General features: G+C 37.7%; 6 protein-coding genes and 1 long non-coding RNA gene across 11 annotated transcripts; 2 read left to right on the forward strand and 5 right to left on the reverse strand.

Annotated features, from left to right (window-relative positions):
* The first annotated feature begins 242 nt into the window (after positions 1-242).
* On the forward strand, positions 243-4,020 carry LOC116019778 (cysteine-rich receptor-like protein kinase 42). The gene is made up of 6 exons (XM_031260108.1): positions 243-1,181; positions 1,830-1,943; positions 2,263-2,613; positions 2,759-2,987; positions 3,073-3,217; positions 3,345-4,020. Exons 1-6 carry the CDS (start codon positions 419-421, stop codon positions 3,720-3,722), a joined length of 1,980 nt encoding a protein of 659 aa, XP_031115968.1. The 5' UTR covers positions 243-418; the 3' UTR covers positions 3,723-4,020.
* LOC116019780 lies at positions 2,053-3,346 on the reverse strand. Its single transcript, XR_004098761.1, has 2 exons — positions 3,095-3,346; positions 2,053-2,985 (listed from the first exon to the last, which is right to left on the reverse strand). It is a non-coding gene; the product is annotated as an uncharacterized LOC116019780 (long non-coding RNA).
* A 323-nt stretch (positions 4,021-4,343) lies between the features above and the next one.
* On the reverse strand, positions 4,344-6,743 carry LOC116019776 (pentatricopeptide repeat-containing protein At2g13600-like). Its single transcript, XM_031260107.1, has one exon. The coding sequence runs from the start codon at positions 6,692-6,694 to the stop codon at positions 4,496-4,498; it is 2,199 nt and encodes a 732-aa protein (XP_031115967.1). The 5' UTR covers positions 6,695-6,743; the 3' UTR covers positions 4,344-4,495.
* A 642-nt stretch (positions 6,744-7,385) lies between these two features.
* LOC116019779 lies at positions 7,386-9,382 on the reverse strand. The gene is made up of 7 exons (XM_031260109.1): positions 9,267-9,382; positions 9,029-9,151; positions 8,671-8,760; positions 8,302-8,531; positions 8,029-8,076; positions 7,709-7,892; positions 7,386-7,617 (listed from the first exon to the last, which is right to left on the reverse strand). The coding sequence occupies exons 1-6, from the start codon at positions 9,358-9,360 to the stop codon at positions 7,710-7,712; spliced, it is 768 nt and encodes a 255-aa protein (XP_031115969.1). The 5' UTR covers positions 9,361-9,382; the 3' UTR covers positions 7,386-7,617; position 7,709.
* A 3,959-nt stretch (positions 9,383-13,341) lies between these two features.
* LOC116018805 (glycosyltransferase BC10) lies at positions 13,342-17,482 on the forward strand. 2 transcript variants are annotated; one of them, XM_031258809.1, is made up of 12 exons: positions 13,342-13,625; positions 13,698-13,979; positions 14,480-14,596; positions 14,816-14,916; positions 15,092-15,163; positions 15,345-15,426; positions 15,539-15,619; positions 16,018-16,056; positions 16,248-16,313; positions 16,437-16,589; positions 16,989-17,117; positions 17,224-17,482. In XM_031258809.1, the coding sequence occupies exons 2-12, from the start codon at positions 13,722-13,724 to the stop codon at positions 17,278-17,280; spliced, it is 1,155 nt and encodes a 384-aa protein (XP_031114669.1). In that variant the 5' UTR covers positions 13,342-13,625; positions 13,698-13,721; the 3' UTR covers positions 17,281-17,482. The 2 variants fall into 2 exon arrangements, with proteins under 2 accessions (XP_031114669.1, XP_031114668.1); XM_031258808.1 differs by having other exon boundaries at positions 13,343-13,979.
* Positions 17,483-17,800: 318 nt separating this feature from the next.
* Positions 17,801-18,637, reverse strand: LOC116020921 (oleosin 18.2 kDa-like). The gene has a single exon (XM_031261493.1). It carries the CDS (start codon positions 18,574-18,576, stop codon positions 18,055-18,057), a length of 522 nt encoding a protein of 173 aa, XP_031117353.1. The 5' UTR covers positions 18,577-18,637; the 3' UTR covers positions 17,801-18,054.
* A 1,085-nt stretch (positions 18,638-19,722) lies between these two features.
* LOC116019165 (LOB domain-containing protein 25-like) lies at positions 19,723-24,680 on the reverse strand. Of its 4 annotated transcripts, none has more exons than XM_031259291.1 (3): positions 24,454-24,680; positions 24,159-24,204; positions 19,723-20,582 (listed from the first exon to the last, which is right to left on the reverse strand). In XM_031259291.1, exon 3 carries the CDS (start codon positions 20,531-20,533, stop codon positions 19,979-19,981), a length of 555 nt encoding a protein of 184 aa, XP_031115151.1. In that variant the 5' UTR covers positions 20,534-20,582; positions 24,159-24,204; positions 24,454-24,680; the 3' UTR covers positions 19,723-19,978. The 4 variants fall into 4 exon arrangements, with proteins under 4 accessions (XP_031115151.1, XP_031115149.1, XP_031115150.1 ...); XM_031259289.1 differs by having other exon boundaries at positions 24,159-24,361; XM_031259290.1 differs by lacking the exons at positions 24,159-24,204; positions 24,454-24,680 and adding exons at positions 21,661-21,706; positions 21,956-22,182.
* Between the last annotated feature and the right edge of the window lie 96 nt (positions 24,681-24,776).

Genomic DNA, 24,776 nt, shown 5'->3' on the forward strand with positions numbered 1-24,776 from the left:
TGATAAGAGCGAGAAAAGAAACTTAAGGTCGGCTTTAAATTTATATATAAAATAATAATTTTAAAATTTTAATAATAATAATAATAATAATAATAATAATAATAATAATAATAATAATAGTATGAATCTGAAAGGGACAGCCTCATAGCCAGGGAGAAGTTAGAAGTGGATGACTATTAATTACTATAATAAATATTATGTACTATAATCAGAAGGAGAAGCTTTCCACTTTTCCTAAGATGGTAATATGAACACAGTTACATACGACGGGGCTTCTTCGTATCTTCTGACATCAAAAATCCAAATCGATTTTGCCTCTCCTTATTTGAATCTGCTGTGATTTTAGATTTTTAGCTTCAAAGACTACGAAGAACAACGAGAATCGTTTTGTCTTTAATTTGTTAGTTTCAGAGTCACCATGCATTTCTTGAGCTCAAAATTCCCTTTTCTGAAATGGGCGACTACTGCAGTCATCTTGCTGATCAGTACGGCGTCGTTTTGTTACGCCGCCGATCCCCGGATTGAAGAGGCAGCGCCGATGAACTGCAGCGTGAACAGAGTATCTCCGACTTTCATCATCCCGATATTTACTAGGGTTATGGAGGTTGTGTCGCAGTCTGTTACAGATCACGGATGGGGAAATTCCAGTACCGTTACGACAAACGCCTCTATGTACGCTTTAGCGCAGTGCTACGAAGATCTTCCCCGGCAGGATTGTCTCCTTTGCTACGCCTCCAGCCGGACGAAGCTCCCGCGGTGCCTTCCGGGGATCGCCGGCCGGTTGTTTCTCGACGGCTGTTTTCTCCGGTACGATAACTACAGCTTCTTCAGCGAGAGCACCTCCGCTCAGGACAAAGCGAATTGCAGCAGCTCGATCGGAACGCCGCCGCCGCCGCCGAATTTTGCGACGAACGCGGGGAGATTGATTGATAACATCACGGCGGCGGCGGCGGCGCGTGGAGGATTCGCGACGGGGAATGCGAACGGGGTGTACGTATTGGCGCAGTGCTGGAAAACGGTGAGCAGAGAGGGGTGCGGACAATGCTTGGCGAAGGCGAGAACGGAGGCGAAGAATTGCTTGCCTAGCGTAGAAGGGAGGGCGATGAACGCCGGCTGTTATTTGAGATATTCCACCGAGAATTTCATCAGCGATCCGAATGAGACAGACGGCGGGGGCTCCGGTGAGTTATTCCGTTCACACTCCGGTCAACTAGATCTAGATGATTATCAATTAATTAATATTTAATTATATAATACTGCGCATGTTTGATTAATTAGTTTCCGGTTATAATTTGCCTTCTCTCTGCGCTGGTCAAGTCTTGCCACCGCATGTCCGCATTTCTTTTTAAGTTTTTCCTTTTAGTGAATCATAATTCAACATAAGTTGACTTTGATTTTTTTTTTTAAACAAGAAATTCTTTAAAATGTTTTTTGGACGAAGAGGAAAATCATATTCACTATTTGAAGGGGTATGTAATTCCTGCATTGTAATACTAGCCATCAAATGCAAAATAAATAAATAAAATTAAAAGTTAATATTTGTGGGTGGTTATGGGTGTTTTTTTTTTTTTTTTTTTTGAAGTAAAAAGAAAGGAATATTTTATTATTTTAAAATATAAATTAAATATTAAAAGATGCATTTTTTTGGAAACAAGATTTGAACTTTTACATAGTCAGAGATTAATGCTGCTAAATTATGTTCTAATAGGCTAATAGCGACCTTAAGTCTACTTGTTAACGTAAAAGAAGTGCTTCGTAGTATTATTGGCTTTAATGGTCAATTTTCTTGTTTTCCAATCTAACAAAATTGAAACTTTTGTTGCTTACAGCGGTATCCAAGAAAGGGGTAAAGGTGGCAATTGCATTGAGTGTGATTGCGTTTGTTATGATCTCTGCCTTTATTGCATACACATGGCGAAACAAGGCATTGAAGAGAAAACAAGGTATCATCAAAGAACCAAAGTAAATGAATAAATATTTATATAATTGATTTACAAGAAAGCTTGAACTTGGAAACTTATAGTTATCAAGCCAATTGTCTGACCAATTTGGTTGAGAGTTACCTCATTGAATAAATATATATTCCATTTGGTGACATAAAACAAAGAAGGTCAACAAATAGCCCCACGAGAATCAAATTTAAAATCTTGTGACTACAAAGTCAACTGTCTTACCAATTTGGTTGGGGTTTGTTCCCGTGAATAAATATATAATTCTATTTGGTGTTTGAAGAGTGGTGACATTTTTCTTGTCCTAATGCAGAAAGGAAGAATCTTGGTCCATTATTGGGCATTTACAGCAAATCTAATCTCAACTTTAAGTATGAAACTCTGGAGAAGGCAACCAACTATTTTGATCCTTCCATGAAACTTGGGCAAGGAGGAGCTGGTTCTGTGTACAAGGGAACGTTGAATGATGGGAGAGTTGTTGCAGTGAAGAGATTGTTTTTCAATACTAGGCAGTGGGTGGATGAGTTCTTCAATGAGGTGAATCTTATAAGTGGAGTTGAGCACAGGAATCTTGTCAAGCTTCTGGGTTGCAGCATCGAAGGCCCCGAAAGCCTGCTGGTTTATGAGTTTGTGCCTAACAAGAGCCTCGATCAATACATCTTTGGTACTTCCTATAATTCTGTTCTTGGTTTTTGTTTGGGTCGGACTCTGAATGTGTTCCTTCTCAACTAAAAGTTTAAGCTGATAGTGTGATTGCACATTATTGGGAAGTTTGGTTCACTGGAAGTGTTTTCAATTCTCTTTTGCAGACAAGAACAAGGTTCTGACCTGGAGGGAGCGGGTTCACATTGTGGTTGGGACAGCAGAAGGTATAGCCTTTCTCCATGGAGGAACCTCAATCAGAATCATCCACAGGGACATCAAGAGCAGCAATGTCCTTTTGGATGAAAACCTCGCACCTAAGATTGCTGATTTTGGGCTTGCACGCTGTTTTGCGCCTGATAAAACTCATCTCAGCACTGGCATTGCCGGGACACTGTAAGATTTTTTTTTAAAAATCAGACAAAATTGATAGCATTGAATCTAAACTGCTCATTTAAACTGTTTTTCAACGTTAATGCAGAGGATATATGGCTCCGGAATACCTTGTCAGAGGACAGCTCACGGAGAAGGCTGATGTCTACAGCTTCGGTGTGCTTGTTCTTGAGATTGTATCTGGTAGGAAAAGCAATGCCTTTGCAGATGACTCGGGCTCGCTACTGCAAACAGTATGTTCCAAATTTCTATCTACATTCTCATTGACAACGAGTCAACGAGCAATCTTTCTACGCATAACAGGATATTGTTCTCCAAGATTTGACTAATTTATATATGCCTGCTATGTTTTGGATTCAGGTATGGAGGCTTTACAGAACTGATCGGTCCTCTGAAGTAGTAGACCCTTCTCTCGAAGGCGATTTTAATGCAAATGAGGCATCTAAAGTGGTTCAGGTTGGGCTACTATGCTGCCAGGCAATTCCTGCTTTAAGACCATCCATGCCTGAAGTTGTGGAGATGCTAACAATCAACGATCGCGAAATCCCTGAACCGACACAGCCCCCCTTCATCAACTCGAGCGTACTGGCAGGCGGCTCCATGAGTAGCATTAAAACGTTGGTATCCAGCGCGCTGAACAGACAGGACGGGTCTTCCTACACTTCCACCACAGACCAATCCTCTAGCATGCAGAGTACTTCTGATGGAATTAGAAGCGAGGAGTTTCGAAATCATTAGAGTTCAAAGTCCTTCATTCTACACTCGATCTCGTTGCCCATTTTGATGGAAAGCCTTTGCCATTTCCCTGGATAGGATAGAAAGACCAAACTCGTAACGCAGAAAATGTGAAAGAAATACAGGCCTTGTGAAGAGTTCTCTGTGTGATTCCTATGTATAAAAGCCTTGACAGAAAGAAAGATTGTGAAATTTTTTGTATAGATTGCCATTACAGCAACTAGACTGAGACAAATCAGACAGACATTTTCTTTTTCAGATTGTTTTAGTAAAAGCTGACCCTGAACTGTCTTGCATTTGTTAAGGTTTTTTATTTATAAAAAACATGATTAGAAAACAACTTGGAGTGGTTACTTTAAACAATGATTAACCCACAACAACATGTGAACCCAATGTGTGAATGCATGATCTAAAGCTGGTCAAAGCAGAACATTCTTAAACCCTCCACTCTTTTTACATTTTTGAAAACAAAACATCATATTAGTTAGTTAGTTGTAATAATTAAGGTTAAAAAATATGAACAGATACTACATTGTAACAGAGTCAATAGTACTAAAAAAAATAAGGTTGAAAAATAGAAAGCGAAATAACAAGAACATCATATAACCATATGGGGCATTACCTCTCTCACTGCGCGGGAAATCTTACATGATGGAGAGACGAGACTCACATACACGGGCTTTCAAAAGCGAACATTGACAGAAAAGTATTCAGCGAGGAGCCATCATACATCTGTTTCAATCTTCTATAATTGGCACTATCCTCTATGAGATCTTTCAGACATGCACAGTTGTTAGGATTTGCATTTCAGAATTTAGTAGTTCTAGAACCCCATAAATCTCAGCTGATGCAGTGTGAGAACCATCCAGGGAATAAAATAAATGTCGTTGATTTCTAACCTCTATCCAACTAAAACCGCCACTTTTCTTCAACCCTTTGTCCTGCATTGATTTTCTTGTGTTCAGAACATCCATCCATCTACCTGCTGAAGCGTAGACGTTTGACAGCAGAACATAGCCTCCCGACTTCTTTTCTGCAGACTCTGAGAGCTTTCGGGATACCCTTTCTGCCATTATCTCATTCCCATATGTTCTGCAACCGCTTAATAGAGCAGCCCACGTGTTAGCCTCGGGTTCGTAGGGAATGCTTGAGATGAACTTTTCTGCTTCTAAAAGACGTCCTGACCGAGAAAGCATATCCACCACACAAGTGTAGTGTCTTTCGTTTGGCTTTACACCATATACCTTTTGCATTGAGTTGAAATGATAGAGTCCTTTATCAACTAGACCACAATGGGAACAAGCAAATAAAACCGCTAAAAGTATGTGCTCATTAGGCGAGAAGGACGTAGTTTGTTCCATCTGTTCAAAGAGAGCAAGAGATTCCTCCGCAAACCCATTTTCTGCGAGACCCTGAATCATAGCTGTCCAAGTAATCACGTTCTTCTGAGGCATTCTTTCAAAAATTTTCCGAGAGCTTTCAATGCTTCCAGACTTTGCATACATATCCAAAAGTGCAGTATCCACAAATATATCATACTGGAAACCAAGTTTTATGACTTTACCATGTAAGTTCTCGCCTTTCTCTAATGAGGCTAAGTTAGCGCATGCACATAAAACAACAGAGAAAGTAGACTTATTGGGTTGTTCTCCTGACAAGATCATTTCATTGAATACTCCAAACAGCTTATCAAATTCTTCACCTCCCAGATAACCCGTCATCAGAGAGTTCCAGGACACATTATTTTTCTTGGGAATCTGATCAAACAGTTCCCGGGCTTCTTCGAGGTAGCCATTCAAACTATAGCCAGCAACCATAGAATTCCAACAAACAACGTTCTTCTCCAGGATCGAATCAAAAGCTAGACATCCATCCTCAATATGCCCGCATTTGCAATACAAGTCAACCAGCGAGCTACCAATGAAAGGATTTGTTTCAGACCCAAGTTTCAGAACAAACGCGTGGATGGTCCTTCCTGCTCGCAAAGCCTTCAGGCTTGCCAGTGAACTGAGTGCAGTTGAAAAGCATGAAATATTTGGCTTGAACCCATCTTTAACCATCTGATGGAAGAGATTGACTGCTTCTTCTAAATAGCCACTATGGTTGTACCTCGAGATCATTGCACTCCAAGAAACTTCATTTCTCTCGGGCATCTGATCAAAGATCCTACGAGCTTCCTTCAAGTCCCCCTCCCCAAAATACATGTCGAGAATCGCTGTCCAAGAAACAACGTCTTTTATCTCCATCCTATCAAAGGTTCTTTTAGCCAGATCACCCTCGCCCAACCGAACACTAAACGTAATCAAAGCATTAGAAACTGCCAAGTGATCCTCAAACCCAACCTTAACAGCCAAACCCAGCAGACACATTCCCAGCTCAAAATCACCCAATTCTCCACAGGCTCTAAGTACAGAGGTAAAAGTAACATCATTAGGCATCACTCCAGATTGAAGCATCTTTGGGAGGAGCTTGATGGCATCAAAGCTCAATCCATTTTGAACAAGCCCACTGATTGTTGCAGTCCAACATATGACATTTTGAAATGGGTTTCTCTCAAAGTACCACAATGCCTCTTCAACCCTCCCATACCGTAAAAGGCCCGAAACCAAAGCAGTCCAAGAAACTTCATTTCTCTCGGGCATTTTATCAAACAGTTGACGGGCTTCGTCTGGCTTCCCCCAGTTGATATTCGCAGAAATTAAACAATTACTGACAACCAAATTAAACCCATCGAATTCCTTCAGCATTTCATTAGCTTCAGCAGATTTTCTGAGACTTGAGTACATAACAAGCAGTTTAACGGCTACGTACCGCTGCGACGAAAAGCCCGTTTTGATCAAATGTCCATGGAGGAGAGCTCCGTGAATAGCTAATTTTCCGTTTGAGAATTCATTCAGAAGTGTAAGGCTCTTGCTAATGTAGGATTTATGTTTTCTTGGGTCGATGGCATAGAGGGGCTTTAGAACACTTCTCATGCTGACAATAAGTCGTTATGTTAGTTGGCGAAACCGGTCTAGCGTCTGCCCCTATTGTGAAATTAAAGGATTTTATGCTATAGCGGTTGGTCACAATGGTAAAGTTTGAAAAGAAAGGTCAGGATTAAGTGAGGGGTTCCTTGTGTGCAGTAAGTTCTATCAGGACCCTTGAGATTGGGGATAACCTTTTCAGGAAAAAATTAAAGGATTTTATACCCGTATGACCTTGAGGTTTGGGATAACCTTTTCGGGGAAAAATTAAAGGATTTTATGCCCGTATGAGCAGTTTGGTTGGTCACAATGGTAAAATTTGAAAAGAAAGATCAGGAATCGAGTCTCATTAGTAAGGGAGACTCCTTGTGCACAATAAATTCTGTTGGGTTTATACAATTTATTAACAGAGAAGTAAAGTATATAATTTTGTTCATAATTCATTATACGCATCATCATGAAACATAATTTATTAACTAAAAGTATATAATTTAGAACATAATTCACGATACACACATGATGAACCATAATTATAAAAAAAAAAGTTTAGGGTGCTGATTCGCACTTGTATAGTTGTATCTCTCGTCTCGAGTGAAAGGTTTTAAGTGTGTATATGATATCTTTGTACAAATACAAAATCTTCCTCATTTTACCTACCGATATTGATCAGAATGATATATCATGATTCATGAATCCAATAAATTTCAATAGTTGACAAATAAAATAGAATACTAATGTAATTGTTGTTTGTGTCATGTAAAACGATATATTAATTTTAAAAAGTAATATGTAATTCGAAATACAAATTCTATTTGATGAGGTGACAAGAGTGATAGTGATATCTATGGTGGTCGCTCCCGGGGCTGCAATTTGGCCTGGACTGGCAAGATGGGCAGCTCACCAATAACCTCTACAGTGCGTATGTGTATACCCTTCATCCATAAATCCATTAACAAATGCAATTATAAACAACAGAAACAGAGAAACATGAAAAGGAAATAATGAAGCAAATTAGCAGCTTACCTCAACTTAAAATGTTATTGAATCTGTACTTGAGCACAGAAACTCCCTCTTGCCATGATGATACAGGCAAAACCCACCAGCTTCCCAGAATTCCAACGGCTGTGAACTTCTGATCTTTTAGTTGCACTTTAGCCGAACAGAAAATTGCATAATCTTCAACATCAACTTTATTCGGATACAATGACTGCAGGGTAAAGCATAAATCTTTAAATTCATCGAGAGGGCACTTGTAGGGAGGTGGGAGATTTTACGGCAAGACAATAAAGCCAAACATCACACCATTCGATCAGATAATGTCCCAAATGATATGTGGAACTCACCTTGAATTTATAGACGAATGGATGTTTTTGCATTTCTTGATTTCGCAACTGAAATATTTAGGAAAAAAGAGGCATGTCAAACCCATAAATATTTACAATCAACTCTGGAATAGTATGTTAATGCACTAGACTGCTGGGCATGTGCTATATGTATTCACAAATATATTTGAAAATTGATGGTAGATTGGTAGAGGGCATTTGTAAAATGTAACAAGGGCATTTGTAAACCCTAAAATTCACAACACATCATAACAGAAGAAGATAGATTCTCACCTCTTCAACAAAGAGGTAAATTGAGAGAGGGCTGGGCTTCGTCGTGTAAAGAATAAGAGTTACTTTCGCTGCAGTGATCAGCGGATGACCCCAATTCAGAAAAATAGTTAAAGCTAGGAAAACCGGAACCAGCAATTTCTTTAGAAAGACCGATAAAGTCTGGTAGTCGTTCTCAGACTTGGTATTTTCCAGCAAATCCAAGTGATCATCATCCAACAAAGCATCAAGGCCTACAAAATATAAACAAAGAGGAAACGGTTGGACAAAATCGAGGCATTTGCATCAACCTTGAGGCTAAATGGATATAGACAGTAATGCAATTTTGTCTGAAAAATCTCCAAGAGGATGTACTTTAAGTTAATCACTTACCATCCGCAGCATATGCAGTGCGTGGCCAAATGCTCACTGATCCAAGCAATGCTGCCAAACCAACCGCATTGCACATAGTGAAATTACATCCTAAAAGAACAACAAGTAACAGCATTTCAATAGATGTTCAGGCTTTCTCAAACATCAAATTAACCACGAATTTCACAAGAGGAGGCAAATCAATGACTGGCACATGCTGAAGTGCAAATGTGTTAAACCTGCAGTTTCTCGAGCATCGAATAAACCACGAAGCACTGGCATTGAATAATTCAGTAACTAATACAAATTTTTTACTTTAAACTAGTGAAATTTAAATGCTCAAACTGCTAGGAATTCGTAGTGCGTTGTTAAACCTGACCTGGATTCTTTAATTTCGAGAACTGCTGATGAAATTTTCGAACATCAAATCGATTTTGGAACTTTGATATCGGCTTTAGGTTTTTCACCCATGTATTTATTGAAGGCTCAAATCTTCCAACATCTGCCAGTAAAAAGAAATGTTGAATTAACCGAAATTGCACGAAACTTGATACTGTTATGACCGAAGCTGCAAATATATGCGAAGGAGGAACTGAGAAAATGAGAAGGGGACTTACATAGAGCTCTGGACTGCGAGTAAACAGGGCTGACATTAACAGAGGAAAAAGAAGCCCTAGTGTTAATCAAGCGTAGAAATCTAACCGCATACATCGTTATGAATGTCTGCTAACATTTCAGCTAATATTATACGGAGTATATCATATATTATATATTAGGGAAATGATGCAAGATGACTAGATGTAGTTTGGTTAAACTAAATAACTATAAGTTATTATTCAACTAGATTCTATGCCTATTACAAATAAGAATAAGTTGTTATTTAACTAGACTCTGTGTCTAATATAAACAAGAGGCAAGATAATCAGATGTCAACTATAATTGGAGATCAAAACAGCTTTTGCTTCCGCTACTCCAATGTTAGGTTTATCTGTAGATTATTATTCAGTATTATTAGATTATATTATATTTAGCATTTGATTTTAGATTATATTTATATCTAACATTTGGTATCAAAGCTTTTATCAATCTCTGCCTAGTTGGTTGTTTTGCCTTAAACAATATTAATTTGGAAAAATGGTCAAATAGACCCATAAACTTTACACCAAAAGTCAATTAAGCACATGAACTTTTAAAAGGGTCAATTAAACCCAATAACCGGTAAATGACTTGTAATAATAGGTCATTTTAATTCCGACGACTGGCGACGAATGAACCGTCGCCGGTCACCGGACTCCGACGGAAGACGACCAAATGGTCACCTTCCGCCATGGACGCCTTCCTCTGGTGGAAGGCGACCAGATTTGGTGGAAGGCGACACTGTGTCGCATTCGACCAGAGGAAGGCGACCTTGTCGCTGGTCGCCTTCCTTTGGTGGAAGGCGACAGTGTCGCCTTCCCCCGGAGTCCGGTGACCGGTGACGGTTCATCCGTCGCCAGTCGCCAGAATTAAAATGACCTGTTATTACAGGTCATTTATTGGTTATTGGTTTAATTGGCTCAATTTGACATGTTAAAGGGTTTAGTTGACCCTTTTAAAAGTTCATGTGTTGAATTGACTTTTGGTGTAAAGTTTAGGGGCCTATTTAACCCTTATTTTTGTTATATACATCGATTTTTGTATATATTTGTCTGTCATGCATACAAAATATGTCTATTTCGTTAGATTATATTTATATCTAGCATCTCCATGACTCGTCATTGGTCAGCTCATTGGCATTTTCCATGATCAAAACCTTTGAACTTTGAGCTAGCTATGTTGGTTCTTCTCGGAGGTATCGAATATCAGTTGCATAAACTAAGCAGAAAGTACTCGCTCCAAATTCCCTTATGGCATAGCAATGCAGTTGTATCGTCATCGTTCTGATTTCTAATGTCGGACCATTGCTCCATAATAGAGTAGTACTGTAAAAACAGGCCGACCCGTTCCATTATTCCCGCCCCCGTGGACCTCATTTCGGACGGTTTTTTGCAGGCCGACCCGTTAGACCCGCTGGCTAGGGATGCAACCCTCCCCACGCGGGTTGGCGGGCCCGCGAATTTTTGTTCGTTTGTTTATTATTATTATTATTATTCATGTATACTATGTACACATAAAAATATATATTCATGTATAGTGTATATATATATTTAAAAAAAATGAAAACAAAAACAAATAGGGCATGACCATCGCGTGGCGGGTGCGAGTCAATCCGTGGACTTCGAACCACTTTAACGGTAATATAATAGAGGCCGTTCTGAGAAATGGATATCCTCATACGTATTATACACATCTTCTTATTCTCGTATTTCATATTTTCATCTGTATTGCTATTGGGCTTACCCCATATATTTTACAAAGCGGGCTGCCCAACCCATTAAAAGAATAGAGTAATTGAGCTCACAAATAATTCGGGTTAAAAATTTTGGTTCATATAATAGGTTAAGAATGGCAATTTATTATATGGATCACAGTCCAAAACCACGTCATTGAATTTTATGAGTTAGAATCATGTGCATTATGTGTTACAATAAAGAAACTTATGGGATAAGATATTCCAGAGTAAACGGATATCTAACGGCTAAACAAACAAATGACCAAATTGGTTAAGATTTTTAAAGTTGAGATACTTAATTAAGCAAAAAAAAAAAAGAGAGTCAATGATCAAATTGATAATTTCTCTATAGTCAAGGGATCATTTTGTAATTAACTATTTTAATGATTATAGCAACCTACCCAACAAACCACTATTATTACTTGCTTTGAGTTGGTACTTTGTTTTCTTAAAACAGAGCCAAATATAGTACTCCGAAAGATAGCAAGACAACAAACAAATTCTCGTTGGTTGTCCCATAACTTTCATTTGTGCAACCTGCAATAGGATTGAATAAAAAGGGAAAATCTACGTATTTAAATTACTAAAGTAGAGAAGTGTTTCAAAAAGAATTATTAAGATAGAGAAATAGAGAGTGAAAAATAACAAAAAAATAATAATAATTAAAACAATTTAAACAGTGAATAAGATAAATGTATAAGGATTACAATAGAAAGAAAATATTAAAATCATAGTACAAAAATAACATGTGACTATAATATACTATAATGTGTAATATTCATTCTCGTTCAACTCTTGGAATCACATTCAACAGTGGTTAAAACAGTTTGAAAACTTAACGACTCAATCCACTTCATTGTCAATAACAACAACAACAATAATAAAGTGTTAATTGCACCGAGTACAATAAAAAGTGAATGTAAAATGAAAAAAAAAATAAAAATTATCGAGTGCAAATGAGATATTATTCTTATTACACCAATTCAACTCTCACAACATTTTAAATTGTATTTGATACAATTAGCACAATAACTTTTTTCCCGTTATAATAATAGTAATAATAGTAGAGTACAATGGTACAATGCTGTCCTTAATGGCAACACAAGTACTCTTTATGCTCTTTTTCCCTATAGTAGGAAAAGAAGATTAACCATTATCTACTACTTTGTGGCTTTGTATTCACTTTTCCATCATGAGTGAGGTTCAAGTATGCCACTTTTCTGGTTAACAGCTTGAAAATAGGTGCCTTCTTGTATAAAAAAGTCATATCCTAACATCATCAAATATATGCCCATTCATGAATAAAATCATTTCTACGTAAGGACTAATGAGTAATAATAACTTATTTTTATAAAATAAAATAAATTACAATCACTAATAAAAAGTATATATTAGATATGATAGCTAAACCGCATTAAAAATATTTTTTGTAACAGACTATATCGAGATAATTTTGATAAAAATTGAACCCATAATCTTTAGACATAAGAATCATGTTTTATCCACTCGACTACTGCCTTCGAGACAATAATAGCCACTTTTAATATATACTCCGTATGTAAGTAGTGATCACTTAAAAATGTGTGATGAGTAATATGGAAGAAAGATTGGTAATAGATGAAGGCTATTACTTGATCTACCAAGTAAGCTAAATATATTGCTTTTGATCATTTAATTATAGTGGCTAATGATATACCGGGTAGCATTTTAGTTCAATTGGCCTAACATATTAGAAGCTACTACATCTAATTAAGGAATTGACGCAACTAAACTTTGAAGTTCAAGTTTTATCATGCGTGTCAAATAGCATTGAATGGAATGTTATGTACCATACATGAAACCACCCGATGATGGTGTCTAGTTGAACTCTTAACTTTTCGTGATAATATAAGTATTAGACAACATGTTTTCATATTGTAACTAGATACAATTTTATTCACTTACAATGTTATTAGTTTCATAAATAATTGTACTAAAATCTTATACACATTTAAGTAGAATGAGGTGTTTGGAGACTCTACCTTGTCCTTTTTGGAAGACTATGGATGACATTTCATTTGAGAGAATAACAATTATGTAGTTTGACCATAACGTCTTTGGACTTTGACAATTATCCAGATGTTTTGTTTTCATTTGATCCAAAAAAATTATATTAAAAAATTGTGAAAAAAATAAAATAAAATTGTCTTTAACTCCATTTTAGCAAAAGAGTATAATATAATATTAAGTAAAGGCGATTTAAATCTTTTTACTTCATTTACAGTGTTAAATTGCTAATCTCTAGAATCTGGTCATCGAATGAAAAGGAAGTTGTTCTTGTCACTCATTTATTCTATTCGCTGGAGCCTGCAACTCACGCAAAGGAGCCGTATTCAGTATCCATTACTCATTTACTCTTTATTACAGTTAACAGTCTACGCCTTGAAGCGCTGAATCCAAGTCAATTCAACCGACCTTCTTCTCTCTTCCCGTGTTTCTATCGCTTAACGTCAACCGTCACCTCCACGGAAGTCTCGTTTCCTGGAGATTTGAGTTACCGGAGTGGATCCGCTGTCTTGTCAACAGCTCACATGCGCATTGATGAATCGACGCGTAGAAAATTGAGGTATTACCTGATCTGAGGGGTGAGTTTGGAGTTTAGCTGCCGAGTTGACTCGCGATGGTTGAGTGATTGCAGCGAGGGGGACGAGGAGTCGAAGCTATGAAGCAGAGCGCGGCGGCGGTGCGAAGGTCTAGCTTTCAGAAATCTCAGCTTAGATGGAGGAGGAAATCGCTTCTGTTCGCGTTGCTTTTACTCGGATTTTGCTTCGGAACTTTCGCGCTTATGGAGACGCAGTACAGTCGGATCAAAATGCTCGCCTTTCTCTCTCCTCCGGTAGTTCAGAAGCCCAAAATTGCGTTTCTGTTTATAGCTCGGAACCGGCTTCCTTTGGACATTGTTTGGGACGCATTTTTCCAGGTAATTTGGTAATTAGTAGATTACTTGCTATTATGATAGGTTTCCAATTTTAGTCAGTTAAGCGCATTTTAGTTCTGATGGAGTAATTGCTGAACTCTTTGAATTTGTCGTTTTCTTATCACTATCCTCGCAAATTCGCGTTAAAATAAATACGGAGTACAATTTTTGTCCCAATTCGCAGAAAAAATCTGTGTAATTAATTGTATTTCTTATATAATTGCAAACTCATAACTACATTGCATTATATTACTAAAAGTAAAAGGTGTAGATGCTCGGGCTAATGCATGTTAATTATTCTTCTTAGCTAGTTGTGTCCATTCATTCAGAACACAGGTTGGCTAGAAACAGGATGCAATAGCAAATGGTGATGTGTCAGACTACTCTCAATTGGAATAGGGATCAATGAATCCTCTAGCTCTCCATTTTCCTGAGTGACTTATGAATTGTTATGCTGGATACCTATATTTTGGTTACACTAACTTCACATTTCTGTTTTGCAGGGAGATACAGAGAATAAATTTTCTATACACGTTCATTCAAGGCCTGGCTTTCTGTTCAGTAAAGTAACAACAAGATCGGAGTATTTCTTGGACCGCCAAGTTAATGATAGCATACAGGTTTTGTTTTCGTTCTGGATGAGATATATTTACCAAATAATCAATCTGCTGAGATATCTCTCTGTATGTTTTTTTATCCTGTCATACTTTTGCAATGGGCATCCATGGTTTTGTTTATGAGACTTGAACTGTAGTACTCAGATCCTGTTATGTGGGACTTTTCTCTTCTAGGTCTTAATTATTAGCCCAGTAATATTTAGCAAGTGACTTTTTCTTCAGGTAGATTGGGGAGAAGCTAGCATGATTCAGGCTGAGCGTATTTTGCTCCAAAATGCATTGGTGGATCCTTTTAATGAAAGATTTGTATTTCTTTCAGATAGGTGAGATGAGATTTAGTGGCTTTGCTGTTATTAATGCTCATCTTTGTAGTTAAACATTTGTACTAGTATTGATTTTCTTACCACAAACCATAGCACCCTATTTTGTTGGTAGATAAATTTGAACTGTACGGTGATTAATCATTATTATATATGATGTTATGTACTTTTGTTTCAGCTGCATACCGTTGTACAACTTCAGCTACACATACAACTATATAATGTCTACCTCCAATAGTTTTGTGGACAGGTAAGCAGCCGATGCATAGTGCTTAACATGATTTGTTCTGACTTGGAGATGTTTGTTCATGTCTTTTCATATTGCTAAAGTTACACAGTAAAATCACACCATTGCATAGCCAAAATTAAGTTGTTTGAGCAACCATTTGTGAATGCTTCATGTAACTGTCTTAGTTTAATGCTGATAACAGTTTTGCTGACACAAAGGAAGGCCGTTACAACCCAAAAATGCATCCTGTAATTCCTGTTCAAAACTGGAGGAAAGGATCTCAGGTATTGATTTAAATTATTTAATTTTATTTTTTGAAAGAATTTAAATTATTTAATTTTAGACTAAGACTTACGCATAGTTTAGCTTATTATAACTTTTATCTTTTTCTTGCAGTGGGTTGTTCTAAACAGAAAACATGCTGAAATTGTAGTGAAGGATGAAACTGTTCTTCCTATGTTTCAATTGTATTGCAAGGCAAGTTACTGCTGATTAAGCAGACATTTGTTATCGTATAAATACCTGCTTTTATTTAAGAAGTTGGTGTAATAATGTGTAAAGTGTTAAGTAATAATTACTCTTCATCAAATCTTATTTATATGCTATTTCAAAGTTCCTTTTTCTTTTTGACACTTTTGGACTCTGGTAGAACTATTAACCTTGCAAAAGCATGATACTTCTAAACCAGGATTCTTTAATTTGTCCTATGCTTCTGTTTTCCAGTTTCATAAGAATTCTTTATGTGCTGTCTACTTTAATTTGTGCATGCACAAATAACTTTTCTTATGTAATCTACTGTTCCATGTACATATTACTTGTTATATTTTGTTGCCATGCCATTTACGATTTACCTGAGTTATGCAACAATTGTGCAGAAAAAGCCGCTACCTGAGTTTTGGAGGGAGCATCCAGTGGTAAGTGTTCTTACCATTGTTTTAAGTATTTTACTTTTCTTATTATAGATGGACCCATGTCATGACTTACACATTTTCATACAAAAATCTTGACACTTTCTGTGTCATCTGTTTTATCATAATTTCTGCTAAATATATTTGGAAATGGTTTTGATGATTCTGTGACTGATAAAAATTATTCTCTGTTGCAGCCTGCTGATACATCTAGGATTCATAATTGTATACCTGATGAACATTATGTTGCGACCTTGCTTGCTGTAAGTTGTTTTGTAGGCTAAGACTTTATAGTCGTGAAGCCACAGGGTTAATCCTTGCAAATGTACTAATAGGCTAAACAATCAAGTTTTATCTGATCCAGAAACACTTTCCATTTAATGCAGCAAGAAGGACAAGAAGGAGAAATCACCCGAAGAACCCTAACTCACACATCTTGGGATCTTTCATCCTCCAAGAAAAAACGTGAACGACAAGGGTGGCATCCTGTCACTTACAAGTTAGCCGATGCTACCCCCATGCTCATTCGATCTATCAAGGTATTCTTCAGTAATCCATGATTCATTCCATTTGTGTGGGCAAGATGGTGTTTCTCCTTCTGCATCTTCTCTTTTCAAATAGAAAGAATGTTTAAGTAAATGCATTTTCTATTTTCGTTTCTCTAGTGATTTTCATTTCTTCAGAAAATTGAGAATTATTTTCGTTTCTCTAGTGTTTTTCATTTCTTCAGAAAATTGAGAATTTCTTCAATTGAAACGCACCCATATGGTTTTGATAAATTCACGTCTGCACTACTTCTGTATGCTTGGACAGGATATAGACATTTATTGTTTTCGGTTCTCTAGTTTTTCATTTTTCTTCAGAAAAAATTGAGAATTTCTTCGATTGAAGCTCCCGTATAGTTTTGATAAATTCACATCTGCACTACTTTTGGACAGGATGTAGACAACATTTACTATGAGACAGAGTATCGCAGAGAGTGGTGCACTAGCAGGGGAAAACCTGCCCCGTGCTTCCTTTTTGCAAGAAAATTTACACGGCCAGCCGCTCTAAGGCTGCTCAACATGGTAAGTTCACGTCATCCATATACTGTGACTAATTTTATATATGCATGTGACGGTCTCTCATTCTCTCTTCTAAAATGTTCATTCCTTCTTGTATGTATGTCTCCAGTCTTCGCTTGGAGTTTCCAGAGAAGAGAACAAACAAACTGCGACTTCCATAGAATAGTACGAATCTGATATTGAATACCACTTGAAGATATTAGGCTTATTAGTAGTTTCTCAAAATGTACGAGTATGAAATATTAATGCGTGTATATTACATTATTTTATCTGAGAATGTAATAAAGGATGGTGTTCACAATGCATCTTGTTTCGATCTGTGGACCTATTGCCGTGAGCTCAAATTAAAAGTTGTTCTGTTGGGAATATTGGCAAAAGTTATACCCTCAAGGTGGATTCATCTTTTAACAATTTAAATCCACCTTTTAACAATTTAAATAATGAACATTATATAGATTGTGTATTTTAGACCCGAATTTAAAATTAAAAAATTGTGTATACTTTCGAAAATATGTATTTTAGACCTGGATTCAACATTCAGAAATTGTGTACATTCAAGTGTTGTATTTTAGACCCAAATCTATCTTATAAGTTGGACCTGGTGTATAGAATAATTTGTGGAAGACTGGAAGATGGGCTAAAATTAGAGCTCATCCCATCATCACTTCGATGATCAAATTAAACAATTTGGTTAAAGAAATGCACCATTTACCATTAACACAAAAACCACCACAACACTACACTTGATCAAATCATACAAATGTCACGCTCACGAAACACAACAAATACACTAACAAGAAGCTCTTAATCAAGAGCTGAAACCAAACGACAACATTAAAATCAAATATAATACACAAGTACTCAACATCTGCATTCTACATTATTCCCTGGCCTGCTTGCATGGAATCCACGGATATCGATCAACACCTCAATCCCCCCTTCACGCCGTCGTCCATGTACCTTGATCTTTCCCGGTGTCTTGAGCCGTGTTCTGAATCGTCTGACCCACATCCTTAGTCTTCTGCCCCAATTGAACCACCGCATCCTGCATGCGCCTCTTGGTCCACACCATCTGCTCCGGCACCGACTTCCCCTGCCTCAAGTAATCCAGAAGCCACGACAACGACGACAAACCCGACAACCCAAGCGCGCCCGAGGTCAGAAACCCGGTGACCGCTAGCCCGATTGCAATGACAGCGGGCACAATAACGGGGCTGAAGAGGAGAAACAGCGGGATGGCAACCATAAGGCCAATCAGAGTCCCGGCGAGGGTTATCCCGGCAAGGCCCAGCAGGGTCCCACATACGGGGAGGAGAGTGATGATTGCGAGGATTTGGGTGGCCGAGGGACCCGCAGCATGATGAGACGGGTTATTATAGTGGCCCGCTTTCACGCCGGCCTCGAAGCCGTGGTGGTACTGCGGGTGGACTTGGAGCTGCTGCGTTGGCGTACGGGTGGCCATGGGGTGGAATTGGAAGTGAAGTTTGCAGAAAATTAAAAGGTGGATTATTTAAGATGGAAAAGGGGGATGATAGGGTGGAGATATATAAGGGAAAGGGTGGGTGCAACGTGTTGTTATGCATGCGTGACATGAGTCTAAGGCTTCTGCATGACTAACATGTAGCGTCTCTTGCGGCTTTAAAACGTTGTGTCGGTGCGTCGCACTTGCCACCGATCAGCGGTGATCTTCGAATATGGACATCAAGTTATATTATTTAATTTAATGGAAAATTTTACCTTCTTTTTGGGCCTTAAATGAACTACTGGCCCAAAAAGCCCCAATCAATAAAGAATCCAATGGGGGAAATCTACACCTTAATTTCTCATTGTACTTGGGCTTCCAGTGGGTCGTAAGCCCGTAAGATTAATACTCCGTAATAGTTAAAGGAATGAGGCAAATTATTCCGTGGGCACTGAATGTTCATAATTTATATACTGAATATTCACAATTTGAATTATAAATATTCAGTATGTAAATTGTGAAAGATAGACCCGGGCCTATAGTATAACTATTGAATTGATGACCATCAAATTAAAATAATAGCGATTAGAATTGTAAAACAAAAATGTCTATTTAAAAAAAAGTGATAAATTACCAAAAATTTTGACAATGTGGGATAAAAATGTTTCCAAATGTTCCCACTAGACCATTGGTCCAGTGGGAACTTAATCTAGGTAGTTATGACAATGAGTTTGGGGCATTATTTCACCCCTAGCCGTTGGATATCCAAATGTGTTAAAGGGTCGCTTGGGGTGGTGGAATGCTCCCACTGCACCACTTTAAACGCCTTCTTAAAGGCATGAACCCCACACCTTTAATTAATTAGACTCCATTTGTTACCCAAGCAAATTGAGAACTCAAAGGGACAACAACATCAATGAAATGAGGTGATAAGTTTTATATATCATCAAATCTGATTTTATTATTATTATTATTGTGATGTCACATGCATACATAAATATGTTATGTCCTATCAAATAACCAGCCAACCATGCAGATTCCCCTTACCAAAATAAAGTACTACTTGAATTCCCATGCTATTATACTCCCTGCTTTATTTTTTTACATAGAAGTTTGATTTTGACACTTTTATTGAGAACAATCAAATGAAAATAACTTATTATATCTTGCCACTTCAAGCGGTAAAAGTGATAAAAGTATAAAATGAGAGTTCATGTAGTAGAACTCCTCCCATAACTGTGTGGGAACATTCAGAACTAGTACGGACCACAACATTATATTGACAACACATATATATGTACGTAGCTCCTTAAAACTGGAGCCTTGTATACATATACATGTTTATGTATATACACACACATATATATAGCTCTAGAGATTCAATTCATGGAATTGAATAAATTCAACAATCAGCATCTACCACCTCAGGGTAATACGGCGACCGATCACCGGCGGCCGGAGGTGGCATTCCAAACTCATTATCGGAAGCCCTCTGTTGATTATTATCACGATACGCCGCCGTTTGATTCATCGTCACAAATTCCATTCCCGGATATCCCTGATGATGATGGGGAAGGGGCTTTGCGGTGGCGTATCGCATCAGATCGGCGTTGGCGTCGTCCAGCTCCTTCTGGAGGCGGATGACGTGGCGCTGCAGCACGGAGATGGCGGCTACGCAGCCGTAAACGGGGTCCTTTGTACGCGCCTCCGCCTCGTAGGCGAGGGAGTTCACGGCGTCTTGCCGCTGGTGCGGCGGGATGGCGCTTAGCGTCTTGCCGACGTTGCTGGCGCCGAAGATCCGGTGGACGTTGGCGAACTGCTGCGGCTCCTCCGCCGGGAAGTACGGCGCGAAGATGCAGTCCGGCAGGCATTTCCGCCGCAGAAACTTGCAGGCCGCGCAAGGAGGGTTTGAATAGCTGCTGGAACTTGAAGAGGAAGGAGAAGAAGAAAAAGACATATCCTTTGTATATATCTATGATGCAACACACTATATTTTCATATCCGGCCTGCATATATACAAAAACAACACCACTTTTAGTTCATTAAATGTAAGCATCAATGGAACTTTTTTTTTTTTTTTTTTTTTGGTAACCCAATTTTTTTTTTTCCTCCTTATCTTAGGCTCATGAGGAGGTAAATTGAGTATAAGGATTCAATCTAAATTCAAATTCTCAATATTTGTGACAATAATTGAATCATCACCATGTTATCAAAAGTAAATTTTAAGTGAAATTTTTCATTTGTTTAACTTGCCGTCAGCCTATGCAACGGACTTGATCCAAAGATTATTGGTAAAATAATCAAACTTATTATCTTATAATGCAAGAATCATATTTCATTCGAGAAGACGGGTGGCGCCATTTGGGAGCAAAATGGAAGCCTAATCTATTATTGAGTACAATCACACATGGTGATATAGCTAGTTTGTAAGGTTATATATATCATACAAGTATGATGTTCTTGCCTATTAATTAAGAAACAATTAAGGAGATCCAAGGGTGTGCATAATAATAAATTCCCTTAGACACAAAGAGATAAATCGCACTAGAAAAATTGTATATCACAAGCTTGACTGAAATGTGTTAGTAAGAATTAAATTTAATTTTGACCTAAAAATTAGGTTCTACCACTTGATGTTGTGGTGTTCTAATTAACATATATATAGATACTGCGTCAAATGCGGACATGACTTTCTGTGCGGTCGATGCGAATTACACCACTATATATACATAAATGCACCACACAGTGTTCGAAAATGTACCAAAATAAAATACACAAATGCATCACACACCAAAAAAATGCACCACACCTTATGGTGCATTTCCAAACACTTTGTGATGCATTTATGCGAAAATAATGGTGACGCTAAGGCCGCACAAAAAGACTTGCCCGCACATAACCTGGCCCTATATGTGTGTGTGTAAATCCTGGTATAGACATTAAATTGCATATCAAACTAACCTACTATATGTATTGTCAAGCTTCAATTCATTCTTGAAATTAAAAGATAATTGATGGCAAGTTTGGAAGTAGTACTGGCAGGCAAATAAGGTTATGTAGGGTTAGGGCATCATGTGGACTTACTTCCGGTTTCTAAGACTTTATGGTGAGGTGATATCCGACATTCGCCCTGCAAAGTTCCGCGAAACTAGACTTTATCTCTGCATTAATAATCATAGAACTCATCCAAATTGATGGAACATTTTATCTATGTTTCCTACACAAACTAATCTGTCTGCTCTGTCACCTGCAATCCCCCATTGCCAGATCTACCAAACTTGTCTGATCTGATCACCATAATCATCACTCACCCAAATCAATACATACAAAAAAAAAAATGAAGATAATATATATATCTACACGTACATACAGTACATACCTTTATGATTTCTTGATTATATTGCTGTATGGTGGGGATCGGAGAGATCTTCGAAGTTATCTCACTTGATCTGCTGTCTTTCTAGCTTGAAAGCTAAAGCTATATATGCAACCCTTTATTGTGCAAAAATGAGAAAGAAGAGGGTTATGTGCAGGGAGAAAACCCTAGAAGAAGATATATGGAGTGGAAAAGATGATGATAATGGCGAAGGGTGGAGGGTGAGTGGATCAATATAATCCTGATATTTTTGAAGGATGGAGTGCAAGTGGCACACTAAATAGGGATTATTAGGGCAATAATAATGATTAGGAAAGAGTAACTATTAAATCACTTTTAAAAAAATCGTTTTTACTCGACCGACATATAAGTTTGAACCTTAAATTTAAAGACATATCATTACTCTTTCTTGCCTCTCAAAAGGGCGGAGGAAGTAAATTACACGATGTGTTTCAACTGGCTTAAATATAGGCTCTCGATCAAATGGTTGCATTGTACAATAATGCCATACACCATGCGGCCGCTAACAAAACAAAACTTATGAACTTATTTTGTATTGATTGACAAATTGAGATGTATCCTGAGCATGACTTGACCTAAAATATAATTAGCTTACATGCAATTATCAGTGACTATAAAATGATTAAAATCATTGAAGTAATTTGTTTATACTTGACCCGATATATATAATTAGTTTAAACGCAATTATATAATGCAAAATAAGTAGACGATTATAAGTATTAAGTCATTAAACAAATTAAAATGTTGTCCTTCTAACTCCTAATCTTGACTTCATATAAATTTACCATGTTTGTGAGTCTCGCATGGGACTACCCACAGTTGGCATATGGTCATGCTGACCATTCATATAAGAAACGGTGCCGTTTAGCTTAAACTCTGGCCGGCCTTGTGGGCTTTAAGCAAGTGTTAATGGGCTTGTTAGTCGCATTAGTTAGCCCATACTATTTCTATGGTTATCCAGAGCCCAGAGGCGTCGATTTCTGGCGCGCGGCCGTTTCAGAAATCTGCAGCAATGCCGCTTGCTCTGCTCAAGTCCCGCTTGCTCGAATTGTTCACCGGTTTACCTGAATTACACCGGTGAACGTCCGATCTCGTCCTCCTGCAGAAATCTGCAGCGATGCCGAAGCATTACAGGCATGCGGTAAGTTGAACCTCTGCAAGTCTTNTTTTTTTTTTTTTTTTTTTTTGGTAACCCAATTTTATTTTTTCCTCCTTATCTTAGGCTCATGAGGAGGTAAATTGAGTATAAGGATTCAATCTAAATTCAAATTCTCAATATTTGTGACAATAATTGAATCATCACCATGTTATCAAAAGTAAATTTTAAGTGAAATTTTTCATTTGTTTAACTTGCCGTCAGCCTATGCAACGGACTTGATCCAAAGATTATTGGTAAAATAATCAAACTTATTATCTTATAATGCAAGAATCATATTTCATTCGAGAAGACGGGTGGCGCCATTTGGGAGCAAAATGGAAGCCTAATCTATTATTGAGTACAATCACACATGGTGATATAGCTAGTTTGTAAGGTTATATATATCATACAAGTATGATGTTCTTGCCTATTAATTAAGAAACAATTAAGGAGATCCAAGGGTGTGCATAATAATAAATTCCCTTAGACACAAAGAGATAAATCGCACTAGAAAAATTGTATATCACAAGCTTGACTGAAATGTGTTAGTAAGAATTAAATTTAATTTTGACCTAAAAATTAGGTTCTACCACTTGATGTTGTGGTGTTCTAATTAACATATATATAGATACTGCGTCAAATGCGGACATGACTTTCTGTGCGGTCGATGCGAATTACACCACTATATATACATAAATGCACCACACAGTGTTCGAAAATGTACCAAAATAAAATACACAAATGCATCACACACCAAAAAAATGCACCACACCTTATGGTGCATTTCCAAACACTTTGTGATGCATTTATGCGAAAATAATGGTGACGCTAAGGCCGCACAAAAAGACTTGCCCGCACATAACCTGGCCCTATATGTGTGTGTGTAAATCCTGGTATAGACATTAAATTGCATATCAAACTAACCTACTATATGTATTGTCAAGCTTCAATTCATTCTTGAAATTAAAAGATAATTGATGGCAAGTTTGGAAGTAGTACTGGCAGGCAAATAAGGTTATGTAGGGTTAGGGCATCATGTGGACTTACTTCCGGTTTCTAAGACTTTATGGTGAGGTGATATCCGACATTCGCCCTGCAAAGTTCCGCGAAACTAGACTTTATCTCTGCATTAATAATCATAGAACTCATCCAAATTGATGGAACATTTTATCTATGTTTCCTACACAAACTAATCTGTCTGCTCTGTCACCTGCAATCCCCCATTGCCAGATCTACCAAACTTGTCTGATCTGATCACCATAATCATCACTCACCCAAATCAATACATACAAAAAAAAAAATGAAGATAATATATATATCTACACGTACATACAGTACATACCTTTATGATTTCTTGATTATATTGCTGTATGGTGGGGATCGGAGAGATCTTCGAAGTTATCTCACTTGATCTGCTGTCTTTCTAGCTTGAAAGCTAAAGCTATATATGCAACCCTTTATTGTGCAAAAATGAGAAAGAAGAGGGTTATGTGCAGGGAGAAAACCCTAGAAGAAGATATATGGAGTGGAAAAGATGATGATAATGGCGAAGGGTGGAGGGTGAGTGGATCAATATAATCCTGATATTTTTGAAGGATGGAGTGCAAGTGGCACACTAAATAGGGATTATTAGGGCAATAATAATGATTAGGAAAGAGTAACTAT

The sequence above is a fragment of the Ipomoea triloba genome, chromosome 5, assembly GCF_003576645.1.
Source record: "Ipomoea triloba cultivar NCNSP0323 chromosome 5, ASM357664v1".
Lineage (NCBI taxonomy): Eukaryota > Viridiplantae > Streptophyta > Magnoliopsida > Solanales > Convolvulaceae > Ipomoea > Ipomoea triloba.

What these genes read in the sequence shown, in the direction of transcription:
- LOC116019778 (XM_031260108.1), top strand. Translation starts at nt 419, where the DNA reads ATGCATTTCTTGAGCTCAAAATTCCCTTTTCTGAAATGGGCGACTACT. An exon ending in GGCATTGAAGAGAAAACAAG is followed by an intron (nt 1,944 to 2,262) that starts GTATCATCAAAG and finishes GTCCTAATGCAG; the next exon opens with AAAGGAAGAATCTTGGTCCA. An exon ending in CGGGCTCGCTACTGCAAACA is followed by an intron (nt 3,218 to 3,344) that starts GTATGTTCCAAA and finishes TTTTGGATTCAG; the next exon opens with GTATGGAGGCTTTACAGAAC.
- LOC116019776 (XM_031260107.1), bottom strand. Translation starts at nt 6,694, where the DNA reads ATGAGAAGTGTTCTAAAGCCCCTCTATGCCATCGACCCAAGAAAACAT.
- LOC116019779 (XM_031260109.1), bottom strand. Translation starts at nt 9,360, where the DNA reads ATGTATGCGGTTAGATTTCTACGCTTGATTAACACTAGGGCTTCTTTT. An exon ending in CACTGCATATGCTGCGGATG is followed by an intron (nt 8,532 to 8,670) that starts GTAAGTGATTAA and finishes TATATTTTGTAG; the next exon opens with GCCTTGATGCTTTGTTGGAT. An exon ending in TTTACCTCTTTGTTGAAGAG is followed by an intron (nt 8,077 to 8,301) that starts GTGAGAATCTAT and finishes TAAATATTTCAG; the next exon opens with TTGCGAAATCAAGAAATGCA.
- LOC116018805 (XM_031258809.1), top strand. Translation starts at nt 13,722, where the DNA reads ATGAAGCAGAGCGCGGCGGCGGTGCGAAGGTCTAGCTTTCAGAAATCT. An exon ending in TGTTTCAATTGTATTGCAAG is followed by an intron (nt 15,620 to 16,017) that starts GCAAGTTACTGC and finishes ACAATTGTGCAG; the next exon opens with AAAAAGCCGCTACCTGAGTT. An exon ending in CTCTAAGGCTGCTCAACATG is followed by an intron (nt 17,118 to 17,223) that starts GTAAGTTCACGT and finishes GTATGTCTCCAG; the next exon opens with TCTTCGCTTGGAGTTTCCAG.
- LOC116020921 (XM_031261493.1), bottom strand. Translation starts at nt 18,576, where the DNA reads ATGGCCACCCGTACGCCAACGCAGCAGCTCCAAGTCCACCCGCAGTAC.
- LOC116019165 (XM_031259291.1), bottom strand. Translation starts at nt 20,533, where the DNA reads ATGTCTTTTTCTTCTTCTCCTTCCTCTTCAAGTTCCAGCAGCTATTCA.